This window comes from Gymnoscopelus braueri (genome assembly GCF_963280865.1).
Source record: "Gymnoscopelus braueri genome assembly, chromosome: 21".
Classification (NCBI taxonomy): domain Eukaryota; kingdom Metazoa; phylum Chordata; class Actinopteri; order Myctophiformes; family Myctophidae; genus Gymnoscopelus; species Gymnoscopelus braueri.
The window spans coordinates 48390958-48407340 of record NC_137623.1 but is presented as its reverse complement, the minus strand read 5'-3'; the positions used below and the strand labels follow the sequence as shown (position 1 = coordinate 48407340).

The 16383-nt window shown below is 41.0% G+C and overlaps 1 protein-coding gene across 1 annotated transcript in view; it reads right to left on the bottom strand.

Moving 5' to 3' along the window:
• Window positions 1-852: 852 nt before the first annotated feature.
• LOC308077642 (guanylate-binding protein 1-like) overlaps window positions 853-16383 on the bottom strand; it is a 34735-nt gene continuing 19204 nt past the window's right edge. Inside the window, exons 4-11 of the mRNA XM_080418457.1 lie at window positions 15183-15292; window positions 11615-11796; window positions 11175-11411; window positions 8287-8564; window positions 6720-6932; window positions 6418-6520; window positions 4583-4764; window positions 853-4140 (exon numbers count right to left, since the gene is read on the bottom strand). Of these exons, the coding sequence (XP_080274583.1) occupies window positions 3877-4140; window positions 4583-4764; window positions 6418-6520; window positions 6720-6932; window positions 8287-8564; window positions 11175-11411; window positions 11615-11796; window positions 15183-15292 (1569 nt within the window). The 3' untranslated portion in view covers window positions 853-3876. The remainder of the gene's footprint in view (window positions 4141-4582; window positions 4765-6417; window positions 6521-6719; window positions 6933-8286; window positions 8565-11174; window positions 11412-11614; window positions 11797-15182; window positions 15293-16383) is intronic.

Sequence of the window (16383 nt, the reverse complement as noted above, 5' to 3'; positions counted from 1 at the left end):
TAGGCTTGCACACAGTCATGAGACTGGACCATGGTCACTTAAGTGGAACAGATGTGGACATTGTTAACTTCCCCGTTAAATAAACCCCAGTATAACACAGGTCTGGATCGGCCCTCTGCATAGCATACAACATTCCATTACAGCTCGCTGGGTGGAATGATGTATGTATGAGTTATAATTTAGTATTGAGCTAAATTCAATACGATCATGGTTTTGTTAATTAATATTCCTTATTAATTACTAACATGGTTAGGAAGGAATTACAGTCAAAACTTAATTCTGAAGAACACTTCGAGGCGGAACGTTAATCAACAAAAGCCTTGACTTGGAGCTTTGTAAGCTTAGTGTGCAGACTTCCAACGTTTTATCTTTACACCTGTGGTGTATAGTTGGTCCTGCACCCACATGTATACCCACCAGTTCTATTTTCTTTTGACTAGGAATTACCCATAAAACACATAATGCACATGGAGGGTTTAGTCAAATGATGGAAATATTCCATTCTGGGATAAAAAGAATATACAATTTAGTCTATTATTTTAACTGCAGGAAAGTACTTTATTAAAGGAAATAAGCGATACAGCAAATAGCAAATAATCACGTAAGAAAAATGGCAAATTAAGTTTAGTGTAGACAATCAGATTCATTACAGAAGTCAAACATCATTAAAGTCACAATGAAATTATTAGAATAAAGTTATCAAAAATCTAATTAACTAATTCCTGTCAAAACCTTTTGTAAGAGTGAGGAAACGATGATCAGTCAGCTCGCTCATATATATATATATATATATATATATATATATATATATATATATATATATATATATATATATATATATATAGTATTTTTTACTGACCCTCCTGGCTCATCTCCAATAACCTTTCATATATTGTACTTCCTTGTACATCCATGTATCTTCTCATAATCATGATTCAAGAAATACAAATGAATAAAATAAAAAAATGGTTAATAATATGTCATGGTCAAAATCATCATACATAAGTAACAACTTCACATGATTAATATCTCACTCAGCAAAATCAATCAATGTTTCCATTGCATAGCACACATAATCAGACACCTGTTTTTCACACACTTATAGTGTTTGTACTTTAGAAATTTGGTAATCAGCTTAAACTCTATTAGTCACATCTCGCTCTTACAACAGTATTTCACAAACATTTCCTGCATGGCTCACCCACCCTAGCATTATTACCAATGAATTTGAATACAAGCCTTATACAAGCAATCTAAATATTCAGCTTTAAGCAGTAAAGGTTGATTTGATTATTTATTGAGATAAAAGCAACTGTAGTTTGATCTCTCTTATTCAACATCTTATTTTTTGATTCCCCCATCACCGGCTGCCCCCACCCTCGCATCATTTAAAAGCACTCTCAAATCCCACCTCTTCAGACTGGCATTCCCCACCCAATTCAAATCCCCTTTTTTCACTTTTTTTTTTTTTTTTTACCCTTTTAACTAGTTATTTTCTTAATAAAGTTGTTTTTGTTTGTTTTATTGTGTTAAGCGACTTTGAGCATCTAGAAAAGCGCTATATAATTATTTTAATTATTATTGCTATTATCAGTATTATTATCTTCCTTCAGATCTTCTCCAATTGCTGGTGTGGCTTAGCCTGGTAAACATCCCGGTCGCGTGAATTCACATTATCATGTGTCTTCTGCAGACCGGTCTGGCCCCAAGCGCTGTGTGGGCTTTTAACAGAAACCAAAAAGTGGAAGAGCCAAACAGTGTCTGCTGATTGGCCAGACCGGTCAGCAGAAGACAAATAATAATGTGAATTCACACGACCCGGGACGGTTAACCAGGCTAGGTGTGGCTGGGCCCAATGCCTTATCTACCACGAACCCTAGATGGCCTCCTTGCTCTACTGTTTCATCTTCACTGTCACTGATATCAACCATTTGTGCCTCCTGCCTGCTCTTTGCTATGGTCTTTCTCATCACAGCTGTTATCTCCTCATCCCTGAGAGCCTTTTCTTTAGCAGCTACGGTCCCCTGGCTGACATATTCTCACTGACCACCGTGGTTTCAGATGCCCTCACATAACACCCCTAGTATAACCCTGATAACGATCTTCAAGTCTAACTTTAATATTAAAAGGGAATAGCACCCATGATAAGAATCCACATAATGTTCTTCCTGTGGCCCAGTACAAATCAGTCAGTATTTATGAAACACACCATTCCTAAACCTATAACTTAAGGTGAGAACCCTAACCGGGAGGTAAAACCTGGGGCTGTGCCATAGACAATGAATGGGGCTCTCACTTTAAAGTTATGAGCAACAATGTTTTTATTGGTTGGTTGGTTGGTTGGTTGGTTTGTTTTGTGAGCTCTTTCAACCAAATGTGATTAGATCTGACCGAGGCTGTTTGGAGCACATGCACATTATTAAGGGGAGTCAAACAACCCCCAGATTAGAGGTCTGCAAGCCCATCAGGCCCGACTGGGCCTGGACAGAACATTTTTTTCTTTTTGTTAATGGATTGGTTCACCAATGAATTGAACCTAGAGGAGATTTGTCGCATTACTTATGTTACGTAACTTACATCAGTTATAGTCTCTGAACGTCTCAGCCTGACAAGTTGGAAGTGGTAGATGTGTTTGTTGGACGATGCGATGCACAGCGCTCCCCACAACAAAATAAACAGTGAATGAGGCTTATTATGCGGCAGAGGCTCATTAAAGTATCCTATTCCTACACAGTTAAAGGATATTTATTTAGGGGCGATATAACTTTTGAAAGATCATTCTTCACAGTTTCTTACCTGCTGCTGGATCACGTACCTTGACTTTATTCTTTACAGCATGCTTATGCTTGTTCCAAATTGTTGTTGGTGGTATTTATGTTAATATTTGCTGCTGGAACACGTAACTTGATTCTCTACTGTACTCCATGCTATGGCATGATGCTTATGTGTCTCTGTAATGGTAATGGACATTTGGTCTGGTACGCAGAGATTTTTTTGTAGGTGGCACCACCTCTCTTAGTATATGGGACGTGTGTTCTGTTAATATTTGCAAGGAGCGCGAGTGAGTGTGCATCATACAGTATAGCTGTGTGCTGAACGCACCAGAGAAGGCACACGTAAGAGAGAAATTCTGGTCGGCTCGGACTAATACGTGTTCCATATCTGTTGGGCAGGCTTTACAATATTATTCCCTTGGTTTGTTTGTCCAAATTAAAATGTATTAACCACAAAATCAAGTAAAACTGTTGGAGAATATAAACAGAATATTGCCTGTTTTGTCTATTTTAAGTAGTGATACAGAAATAGGAGGGTGGAGTAACACAAGCCTGTAGCACAGCGCAGCTCAAAGACAATAGAAACAGATGGACAATGGAGACACAAGATGGAATTCAAGGAATTTCTAAATAAGCAACATCTGTAGCTATGATTCTCAACTTGAAATGGGGGAAAAAGCTAGCGTTTTATAAATATTGGTGTTGGTGCTGCTGCTAAATACGTTTTAATTGTGGTGCAAACATTATGATAAATCTCATTCGGGTGTAACATCTCATTTATATGCAATCTGAATTGCTCACAGGAAGAAGAGTTGTGACTTATTTAAAATGGTTGGTATTCCAAGTGAAAGAGTGATACAGCCTAAAACCCACAGCCATGTATTGACATAACTTCAACCTTAACGTTTAACCCATTTAGACCTGAGGCCGATTCTAAAAGGTTTTCTGAAAAACGTAAAATAAAATAATAATAATAATAATAATTGCTATATATAGCGACAAATAAAATGACACAGAGGCGTTCCCGGTTGGTATAGGTATAACAACGTATGTTAGGTGTAACAGGCCTAAATGGGTTAAACAAACGTGTTAAAAACACATACTACAAAATGATGCACCCACTGTTTTGGTTTTCTGCTTCCTTCTGCTGTCTCGCCACCACCTCTCTCTGTCTCTGCATCTCCCGTTTCATCTGCAATGCCTCTTTTTGGATAGCAGCTTGCTGGGCAATCAATACCCTTTGCCTTTTTTCTGAAGCTTCCTGCTGTAGTTTAAACTGCTTTTTATCCTTCTCTGCAGCCAGCCTATGTTGTTCAATCAGCTGTTCGCGCTCCATCCGATTTCTTTTCTCTTGTTTCTCGAGCTCCTGAAATAACACATTATTATACACATTCTAAATGATTATACACATTCTAAACAGGGATGAAGGGTACACTGGGAGAAGGATGCTGAAGATGGAGTTGCCAAGCAAGAGAAGAAGAGGAAGGCCAAAGAGGAGGTTTATGGATGCGGTGAGAGAGGACATGCAGCTGCTGACAGAGGACATGCAGGTGAGAGAGGACATGCAGGTGAGAGAGGACATGCAGGTGAGAGAGGACATGCAGGTGACAGAGGACATGCAGGTGGCTGGAGTGACCGAGGGAGATCCAGAGAACAGAAGCAAATGGAAACAGATGATCCACTGTGGCGACCCCTGATGGGAATTAGCCGGAAGAAGGATATACATTCTAAACAGCAGAGGTACAGCCTACACATCACACCATATGATATTAAAAACACATTCTGCACTCAATATTCATATCACCTACAATCACTATCTTGTCATGTTGCTCTTTGGCTGCTTTCGAGTCTCTTTCCATCTTCTCCATGAGCTGTCTCATGTTCTCCTCTTGGGTTTTCTGCAGGTCAGCCTCCCGCTGCTCTGAGGCGCGGAGATTCTCCTCTGCAACCTGTGCCTGTCTCTCTGCCTCTGCCCTTTTTGCTTCCTCCTCTGTAAGAAAACAGAAAAAGGGAACCTTCTAAAGACAAAGAAAAACACAAGCTGTGTAATGTTATATATTATCAGAATCTGCTTTGGGTTTGTTTAACGGCAAAATTGGAGACTTTGAGAGCTGTTTCACTGAGCAATGTAAAGTCAACGAGAAGACTATTTTGGGAATATCTATTTCTATCGTCAGACTAACTATTGAAGCTATCTCATCTGGGTTGTGTTTAGGGATGGGTATCGTTAGGATTTTTACGAGTCCGGTTCCGGTTCCGGTTCTGCTTATCGGATCCGGTTCCTATCGGTTCCATATTTCGGTTCCAAAATGATACAAAAATAAGAGGTCAAATGTTTATTTAATAGAGATGCACCGAATGGAAAAATCTTGGCCGAAACCGAATACCGAATACAGGAAACACTTGGCCGAAAACCGAATAGCCGGAAATTATTAATTAAAAAAATATATTTATACATTTTTTTAAAGTTTTTTTGTACCATTGCTGTCATGGCTGTGCCTCTGTTGTAGAGCTACTTGATTATGGCAAAACTTATCATAACTAATTTATAATGGGTCCATATTGAGATCAGTTATTTAAAACATATTTATTTATTGTGTAGAATTATTGATTTACTATTGTGTAGTAATAAAAATACAATATGCCTCAGAACATTACCCTGCCATATTCAAGAAATTAAAACAAATATTGAATAGCCTAGCAAAAGGCATTATAATGTCTGCAGTTGCAGTTGCACACACACACACACACACACACACACACACACACACACACACACACACAATCAAACAGAAGCGTTCACAGCTGGTGTTAATTCTTTTCCCCTGCGCGAGCTCTTAACTAGCGCTGGTTTTCCAACTAATGTTACACCCTCTGACATGTGGATTTTAGTTTTCAAGATGACAACAGCAAATCTTGGTTACAAAGTTTGCAGGGCAGGCTATTCCTTCTCTTACTACTTCAGTTGAGACGGTGGTGAGTGAGAGGAGGGGGGTGCGAGGAGGAATGTGTCTGGGCTGAGTGCGCTCGGAGAGAGAGCTCACTCGGAGAGAGAGCTCACGTCACGTGCACGTGCGCGTGCACGTGACATCAGAAAATATAGCCCCCCTAGTTCAAAAATCCACAGCTCATCACTGAATACATCCGTAGATCAATAAGAGCTGTAAGTCAGCATTAACTTTGTATTTGTTGTGTGCATGCAAATAGGCCTACATTAAAAATACGGTAACCCTTCCTTTTACAGTACGGTAATTACCAGGTAATAACCAGGTAATTACAAATACAACTTGAAAACTTACAATAATGTCTATTTATTTGTAAGTTGAACTGTATTGTGTCTGTCGGCTCGAGTTGATGAAGCCCAAAGCTCTACACAGAGGACAGTGCTAACTCTTAAATAGTTAGCAATGCAAACATAACCCTTTAGCCTTGCTTTTATACAAGAAGTCATTTGACTTTAATTATTTCCAGTTATATTTGTATTTATATATTATTACTCTTTTAAACTTGTATGTATTATCACTATACTCTCGTTTTTTACAGCTTTTAAATACCTTCTATTGCCATGTGTACACAACAGAAGGCACTGCAGTTCTCTATGAAATGATCTAGCTATATCTTACTGAACTAATGTATATTTTACCTTTTGCTTTCCGCTCTGCCACAGAAAGGCGTTTATCAGCTGCCATTATGGTCTGGCCAACTGCTGCCTTCTCATCCAGGTATGTCATCAGCACCTCTGCAGCCTTTAAAACACACACACACACACACACACACACACACACACACACACACACACACACACACACACACACACACACACACGCACACACACACACACACACACACACACCAATACTGATGGTTAAATTGTATTCAGCTCAGAATCAGATTATTGAAGAACAATCCATCTAAAGTAGGCAGGAATCCATCTGTCCATCTTACCTTCACTCCTTTGCCTTTTTCACGCTGGTATTCTTTAGTCATCGTGGTGAGGTCCTGGGAGAACTGGTAGTATCCTCCAGAGGTTGTGTAGAGACCACTTCTCAGGTTGTCCTCTAGAGGTTTAAAGATGCGTTTGATGATGCGTTCACAAGCCTTCCTGGACTCCTGACAGTTTTTCTCACAGATGTGTTTATATTGGTCCAGAAGTACTTCCTAAAAACATAGCGGTCAAATACAAATGTATATCTTCCCTAATGGGTTAATCTGCAGGGTGCTACAACTATCTTTAGTTATTGTGCTTTTACTGCACGGTCCAGTAGATGACTCTTGTAAAATGACCATGACTGAATAGTTTACCAGAATAGTTTATCAGACTAAAGTACAAATATACAATAAACTAGAAAGTGTGCTCCTCTGAGTGCAGGTCTCCGCCAGGCCAGGTTGCCTACCCAGGGCCAGCACATTTTAGAAGGCAGTCATAGCCAGTTGAATTGCAATTATCTTGAGCACATGACTTCAGAGATAATGTGTACAGATTTGTGTGAGTTTTGGACACATTTCGTAGGAGTAGTAGGAAAAAAAGTGTGTTTTGAAGAAACTGCAAAATGGCAACTAATCTAGTCTGGCACAAATGGCTGTGGCCTATATGGGGAGTTGCGTCATGATCCATGGAATCCAGGGGAAAGGGATTTTGATTGTATGACCTACACAGTTCAAGAGGTATATAGGCCAAAATGTGAAGCACCCCGTTATAGGGCATAGCAGTGACGGACCTTTTGTGGTTCCACCGATCCAGAGCCCATTATTTTTTCCATAAAACATTAGATTCTGTAAAACAGAAAAAATTTAAAACCGCAAAACAAAGGGTATTTATTAAATAGTATATCATATAATTTCACAGAATCAAATGTTTTATGGTCATGATTCACCAGGAGCCTGGATGGCTTGATTCTACTCTTAAAATAATTGATATAAATATTTTGGGAAATCTCTACGGGAAAAATGAATGGGCTCTGGATTGGTGGAAGCCACTGCTATGCCCTATAGCACCACTAATAGGCTGATTTGAAAAACATGGCAGAGGTTCTTCCATGGCCTACTGGGAGTGTGCGTGCAAAGTTTCACGCCAATCAGTGCTTAGCTGCTCACAGAATGACTGACAGACATACAGGAGCGAAAACACAGTCTCTGGCCTCTGGCTTTGGCGGTCTGACCTGGCGGAGACAATGATGTGCAACACCAAGTGTGGCTCTTTAGACTTGAGGTAGCTGTTTAACAGCATTACAGAGTACACCTTTAATTCAGTTTAGAACGTAAATTATTATCATTATAAGTACATGTGGAAGCGGCTCACATAGTGATAAATGGCAGTAAAGACAACTGGTAGAAATTATGCATTTCTAAATAAAAATAGGGAAAGCAGCAGTTAAACAACTCAAGAGGAAAAGTATAAGCAAGAGACTCAAGATGACAGAATGCAACTAAGGTTTAGATCTATTTTAAAAGTAATGTGTAATGTGATTGTGTCACCAGATGTGAAAATAATGAATAATAATTTACAACGTACCACAAGCTTTTGCTGATATTTCTGGTCTATATCTCTGAATGAATATTTCATGAAAATGGCCACTGCTTCTCTCTCACTGGATTGATGGACTGCAGACAGCTCCTCCTCGGTGTTGGTGGGGTAGCGTACAGATTTCATTTTCTGTACATAGTGGTCCAGGGCCTGTTCCACAGCTTTGGCGTTCTCAATCTCAGATAGCGCCACCACAGCATTCTCTAGACAGGGAATATCTCCACTACGGATGGCATTCACGTATGTGTCTGCCAGTTTACCAAGCACTGTGGAAGGGACAACGGTGATGTTAGCAGGCAAAAGTCAGATATTGCAAATTCAGGCTACAAATCAAGCAGAGAAATATTAATAATATAAAATCTGCAATCCATGACTTATTTTGTAAGAACAAAATGTTATTTAACCATCTGTATGGTAGAGTATGTTAATACAATACTCTTCTATTACATTTAGATCCTGTGGTCAGTGAGGACACTTACTGGTTGACAAGTGGTATTACATGAATCTTAAACCGTAAGATCTCCCCTGCCCATGTGGGCTTTCTGTCTTAGCTCAGCAGTAGAAATGTTAGTGCTTGTGTGGGATGTTCAGGTTTGAATCCCGGAGAGAACATAAATATTACAGATTGCAGCTTTAAGGTATAATGTAAAGAATTCCTGCATTGGTATGGATTTTTACTTACCAATTAGAGTTCTCAAATTCTACCCGAAACTGACCCGACCCGGCCCGGCCCGACCCGACCCGACGTTTTCGGACCGAGCCGAGGGCTCCATGAAAAAAATTATATATATATATATATACATATTTTTTTAATTTATTCTGATCTGTCTGAATGTGTATTTATCTATTATGAAGATGGCGCTGACGGCGCTGACTGACTGGCGTTAACTTACACTGTGCTGCTCAGGGCTCAGGCAGCAGAGTGAGAGAGAGTTTAAAAAAACGGTGTTACCGCTGGCTTGGCAGGCTCCCTGCTGTGCTGCTGCTGGCTGGTGTTGCGCACCAAATAGACTGAACAGCCCACTGAAATCTACAATGCATCACGATCTACACGTTTAAGACTTGCAGATCGGTTCTTAACAGGGCCATAAATCAGACAGTGGCAGAGCAGAGTCCTGCACGGGTCCAATTTTGACAACCCTCGCCCGCCCCGCCTGTCAAAAATCAGATCCATAGACCGACCCATCACCCGTGATTATATCAAAAATACAAACCAGACCCACCCCACCCGTCAAATAATGGACCCGTTGTCCTCCCGTTTACTGTACCCGTGATTACATGCAGTAAAATGTAAATAGCCTACAGACAGTCACTCAATTTAAAAGTGTGTTGAAATGCTTTTAACACAAGATAGAAGCCTTCAACAATAGCGCTACATTCAGTGGTCAGGTTCGTTCAGAAATCAAGTGAAGAGCGCAGGAGCGAGCTTTCCATAATAGCCACGCGCGAGAACGCGCATACACACAGTCCGCTTGTGCCTTTGTTTACATTCTGATGGTTTTAATTTGAAGGTTTAACAGGATGCTCAATGTGTTTTTGTGAGCTAAGACAACTGACCGGCATGCTCTATGCCGGCGTGCTGTGTTAAGTTACACAAGTGGCGGAAAAAGACAGTGCTCTCTGATTTTCACAATAAAATGTTATCCACCCGCGTTTAGTTCAGTACCACCCTATACAGTCTATGGTACCGCCCGTCCCCGTGAAATGATTAAAGTATATTTTTCACCCGACACGCGTAAGCTTAAGCTAATAGGTTAACAACAGTCTCGAGTCGGTCTCAGACAATCGGGGGGGGGGGAGAAGAGAAATGCATGCATTGCAGAGTAAGGTGTGAACAAGACAGGTATTTAACTTAATTTAAATCAGCACAGTGTAAGTTAACGCCAGTCAGTCAGCGTCGTCAGCGCCGTCATCTTCATAATAGATAAATAGACAGAACAGAATAAAAATACATATATGTATATATTTTTTTAATCATGGCAAGGGGCCCTACCGCAGTATCAAAAGTACCACCACCAAGTTCTGGGGCAGTTTTAATCCGGCTGCTGTCAGACTGCTGAATGAGGCATGAGCCTTGTTCAGCAGCCTGACAATAGGCGATACTGTCCAGCTGGTCGCAGACCTTTTTGGCTCTTCTTGAACACACCTGTGGATTATACCAGGGACAAATGACTTGGACTTACCTGTGGACTACACCAGGTACAAGTGACTTTCTTTTTTTGCTCTCCCTCAAGGAGCTAGTTGCGGATTATACCAGGGTCAGTCCACCTTAGGTGGATTATGCGGTCGACACGCACTGACTTTTTGCACCTTAATCCCATGTATAACGCACTGACTTTTTTGTCTTTTTATTGTGCTTTTTATTTGTCTCTAAGCACCTTAACGTCCATAAGTATATCATGCACAGTATACATACATTGCTGCTATGCTCAGGCACCTTAGTCATATTTTTTATCTCAGGTAGGCTACTATTGTAAATATGTAGATAACTTGTTTGGCCTTTTTGTTGTTCTCTTGTTTGATCTCCTTCCCACTTGCCCCCCCCACCCCTCTTCTTCCTCCCCCCTCTTATGGAAATAACTTTGCGATGGGAACGATGTACAAAAACGAATTTCACCCACTTGAGACTCGTCTTTCCATGGAGACATCGTTTGTTTACAAATTAATTGAAAAGAAAATCTGTGGATTGTCAAAAAGACTCAAAATAAGGTAAAACCGCTGGCAGTGGCGGATTAATTAATTAATTAATACCTGGCAATGAATGTGTGAACATCACCCAGCCCTAGATTCATGACAACAAACACTTGGAAATTGTCAGAATGCAAAGTGAACAGAGGCAGTATTCACCGATTTACGATTTTTAGAATCCCACTTACAACTGCCAGTGACCTTTTGACCAGCATCGAGGGTCTTGGTCTCAGATTTAGTGTAGATGTGTTTAGTGAAGTCTTTGGCCTGTTGGACAAATTCTGGTTCCAGGTCAGCGTCGGTCATTTCCTCCAGTCGTTTCAGTGTTTTCTTGTTTCCTGGTCTCTCAAACACAAAGCACGCACGAGGCAAAAAGAACTTACGAAGGCAGTTACGGGGCTGATTGTACTGCTCATTCCCTTTACCTTTGAAACAATGAAACACATACAAAAGACAATTACCTTTAGTGAAAATGTGCATGAGCAGTAGCCTGCTAAACCCCTCCCTCCGGAAATCAGATTTCCGGAAGGGGGGGGGGGGGGGGGGGGTTTACCAGGCTACATGAGCATTACTGACTAGATTAAATTACTGAAACATAGACTGTATCCAAATAAATTGTCATGAAAACCTGGTTTCTGCTTGAGAGCATTTTCCAGGTACTCATCTGCTGTTATGGGTTTCCCATCCAGCTCCAAATCGAGGGAGAAATCTCGCACAGCCCACACAAAAGAGGGAAGGAAACACACGTATGTTTGATCATCATCTGTTTCGGATTTGATTTTGATATGTTCTGTCAGTGTCGTCACGTAGCTGTACGTTGTGGTGTTGAGGATAACAAAGTTTCGAAACCTTTTCACAGGACAGTTGCATAAGCAGGGATATACTTAAATGCTACAAAATGTACTTCCAGGATACAAATGTGAACCTCTGAAAACACAGAAATAAGTATATGAGATATGATGAAGCTTTAGTAGTGAATACTGGCCCTGACACACCAAACTGACTTGTCGCGATTATTAAAGATTGAATTGGGAGATGTTTAGTGTTAAAGCTGTTAAATGTTGCTCCTGCACACAACGTACAGACTACAGCTGATAATCAGGCCAAGTCATGAACAACTCGTTCGAACGTACTAGTTATTTTGGGTTAACAAAATGAACTAGGTCTCACCTCCTGAAAAGGTCCTTTCAGTCAGTTCAGGTGCAAATGCATAAACGTATTAACTAAAGTCAATGAAGGTGCGCTATGGTGGCGCAGTTGGTAAAGTACCTGCCCACCACTACGGAGGTTGTGGGTTTGATTGTCAACGGGGAGTGTTGGGCGGAAGGAGTAGGATGAAGGCTCTACGTCCTCCTGGTGGGGGCTCCTCACTGGCAGGTGAGTCAGTAGGATACGACAGCAGTGAAAACACAGAAATGTGTGTGGGGAGGAATCAATTGACAAAATGACTAAATTGGGGAGAAAAAGTGAAAAATGATTGGCATTGAGTAATGATCTAGTTCACTCAATGGACCAGTGAACGGATCCTTACTGAATGGGAACACAGGATAATTACTGAAAGATTAAGATTTGAGGCAGTCTCTATGGGCCAAGAGGGATTTATTTGTCACTTACTCATACAGGTACGAGCAGTGAAATGTTAATGGGACATGTTCCACACAGACTGCTAACTCAAACATACAACAAGATAATAAAAAGTCATAATGCTGCTTAGAATGGAGTAAAAATTCAATTAAATAAAAACAAGAAATAATATAGCTGCAAGCAGCAATAACAGGGTCCCAGAAACATGCTATATGCAATTAATGCAATATGTGCAATAAGTGCAATAAGCCATATAAACTGAATAGACAAATAAGCCCATGCAATTAGCGGATGAACATTGGAAACAGTTGAGCAGAGTGCTGAGGGATTGTGGATATTGTAATTAAGTATGCCTGCCATGCAATGCCAAAACACTTATTGTAATCCGCCATACTTAAAAATATTTATTCTTCCCGCAAAATTTGATTGACTACTCCTCCCGCACGGTTTACACTACCCCAGCAATATATACATCAAAACGTGCGTCTTGGCCGGGAATAGTGTGCTATCATTATTCTTGCCGTTACGCATTACCATGGTGACGTAATTCGCAAAAAACTACTTACCCACGCCCCCTTTTGGCCCCACGAGGAGACAAAGGTGCTACTCCTCCCGCACGGTTGACACAGACCCGGCAATATATATATCAAAATGTGCGGCTTGGCCGGGACATGTTGGCGATTACTTGTCTTGCCGTTACGCGTTACCACGGCGACGTAATACGCAAAAAACTACGTAACCATGCCCCCTGGTTGCTAGGGTAAAACAGGTGGTTGCTAGGGTCTAATAAGCGGTTGCTAGGGTCCAATAGGGGGTTGCTAAGATCTAATATGCAGTCTATATGGTCTAATATGCGGTTACTATGTTAAAACAGGTGGTTGCTAGGGTAGAAAGGTGGTTGCTAGGGTCTAATCGGTGGTTGCTAGGGTATGATAGGTGGTTTCTATGGTCTAATATGGTGTTGCTAGGGTCTAATAAGCAGTTGCTAGGCTCCACTGTAGCTAAATAGGATTTCCCCATTGAAATGAATGGGATTTTTTTAGCAGTAAAAAGTGAAATATCTCTAAAAGTACAAATTATTTCAAAAATTCAAATGGTAGCCAATATGTCCTAAGTAGGCTGAACGTTATAGAGTTGGAACGGAGTTTCTAGCTAAAAGTATGAATTTTCCCCATTGAAATGAATGGGATTTTTTTAGCAGTAAAAAGTGAAATATCTGTAAAAGTACAAATTATTTCAAAAATTCAAATGGTAGCCGACATGTCCTGAGTAGGCCGAACGTTGAAGAGTTGGAACGGAGTTTGTAGCTAAAAGTATGAAGGACTAGTTAGGGGCCAAAAAACGGTCCCAAAAACGGTGAAGATAACACAATAATGTATCTCCCCTTTGAAAAGCTTTTAAAAACACAAATCCTACAAATGGTCTCCTAAGTGGGCGCTGGCGTCTGACAGCAAATCTTGCGAACGTCCTATGTTTACTGGTGCTAGATGTCTCTGTCCCGTTGCTGGGACAGAGAAAGGAAGATAATAAAGTACATTTTCTCCTGATTTGTCTCTCTTTCAAATTTGAGTATGAGCATATTGGGAATATTGTGTGGTTGTAACGATTGGGTCCAATATTTAGTTCAGGGACCATGGGGCTAAATAATGGTTCAGAAGCCGTGTTCACGTTCACTCTTCCATTGGAAGTAATGGACTTCCGGTCTCCTAAAAAGGCGTCCGCCTACTTCCCACAGATACAGGAATTAAATTGGAGATGAGTCTTGCTATTTTTGTCTTGCCTATTGCTCTGATCATAGGACTGGATTTGAAGGCCGTATATTGGTCTGAAAATCTAGTTAAAATAAAATATCCTATAAGGAAGTTCACTGAGTGCTGGTGATGATTTTCCTGGAATATTTTTAGAGCCATGCACCCGGTAAAAGGGTTACATGTCGGCTTTCCGACATGTCGCCTTTCCGACGGTTACTAACCCTATACCTAACCCTAACCCTAACCCTAACCGCACGCGGAAGCCACTAGTCGGAGTAGTGAGATGTCTGAATGGAAGGAGCACCCCTGGTAAAAGAACTGTCAGCAGGTACGAGTGCTCGCAAGTTACCAGTTTGAAATCTGCCATTACATGCTAAGTAGTGAGTGAAATTACAAAATTCTGCCCAGCTGTTTCCAATACTAATTTATTAATTACATGGGCTTCTTTCACACAAATTCAATTTGGGTATGCAGTAGCTCAGGAGTTACAGCATCTATGTGTGAATCAGACATTCCCTGGTTCAAACCTCAGCTTATCCAGGCGTGCCTTCTCTTGATTTTGTGATTTCTGTGTCCCTGAAACACTCTCTGAGGCTAGAAAGCATCTTATTAGTTGTGGTGCTACTACCCTCCCGTTACACTCACAATACCAAAATACATCTTCTAAACGCAAGCATGGTTAATTATTTTTTCTAAAGGTTATTCTTTGTCTTTTCACTTTTGTGGGGATTGGGAGACATGTTTTAATTCTTTGCAACAGATCTCCCAAAACAACATAGGCCTACTAATGGACTCAATAATCACATATACTGTATAATTTGAGTAAAGGAGGGAATAATGAGGGAATGACTTGAAGGATACTGAAGGTTCTCCAGGGCTACGTTATCGATGGTTCCCAAGCTGTTGTACACCAGAGTGCTGCTGAGCAGAACTGCCATGGCAAAGATCCAGTTGTCATTCTTTGGATTGCCCTGAAACCAAAAGTGAAACCATTGCATTTGTTAATTAAGTCACTGTTGTTAAATATAGTGCATAGTTTATAACCCTTTTATGTTCCATCTAGAATTACGGGACTGGAGGTCCGGTCACAAGAACGATCTTGGCATTTTGAACTCAAGTAACCATGGATCAAGAAGCTCGTAGAGGGCTCCTCTTTCTTGATTTTCCCTAAATATGTCACATACACACTTGCCTCTTTAAGATTTCAAAATGATTTTATGGAAAAAAAATATCACCACGTTTTCCAATCAAATGCGGTCAAATCTTACCAGACGAGCTGAGCGTCTGTAAAATGTTGTCAAAGTGTGGTGCTTGTTATGTTGATGTTGATACAATCCTCCTTAAGTGCGTTACAAAATATCCAGGTTTGTTTCACTTTTCCTTATTACAAAACTTGTGAAACTGCATGCTGTCTTTTACATTCTGTTCCAAATTAACAGCACAGCTCTGAGGCGGAATTACCGTGTAGCCACGTCATCCCGACAAACAGACCGCTAGTGGCTAGGAGACTATACTGCCTTTGTAACACGTCACCGATCATCCTTGGATAACAGTCGGGTCGCTAATCTGCCATGAGCGCGAGGGCTGCGCTGGCCTGCGCTGTTGCCCTATCTCTGCAGTCTGCAGCCAGCGAAATTAATACATTTTACATGCATTGCTAGGTTGGATTGGATATGCTACTTGTCTTAGTTGGATTAAACCCAAACAGCAGAGCTGCCAACTCTCACCCTTTGAGAGTGAGAGTCACGCAATTTAACCTCTTCTCACGCCTCACGCCACACTTGCCATTTCTCACGCTTTTTCCCCCCTCTCACAGCAAAAAAAAAAAAAAAAAGAGCAACCGGGTGTAAAACGGAAGCCTCGTCCTAAAACACACTGCCACCCTTTTTTCGCGGACCGTGGCCGCCGCATTAGACCGGGGGCGAGGGTGTTTTAGGACGACTTTTCCAGATTTGGGGAGGTGCGCTGCGCCACGGTTCACAAGACGCTCGTCTGTCACTAATACAAACCAATCAGAGGCAGCTTAAGGCGGGTCATTGCGTCTCTCTAGCCAAGGAGAAGG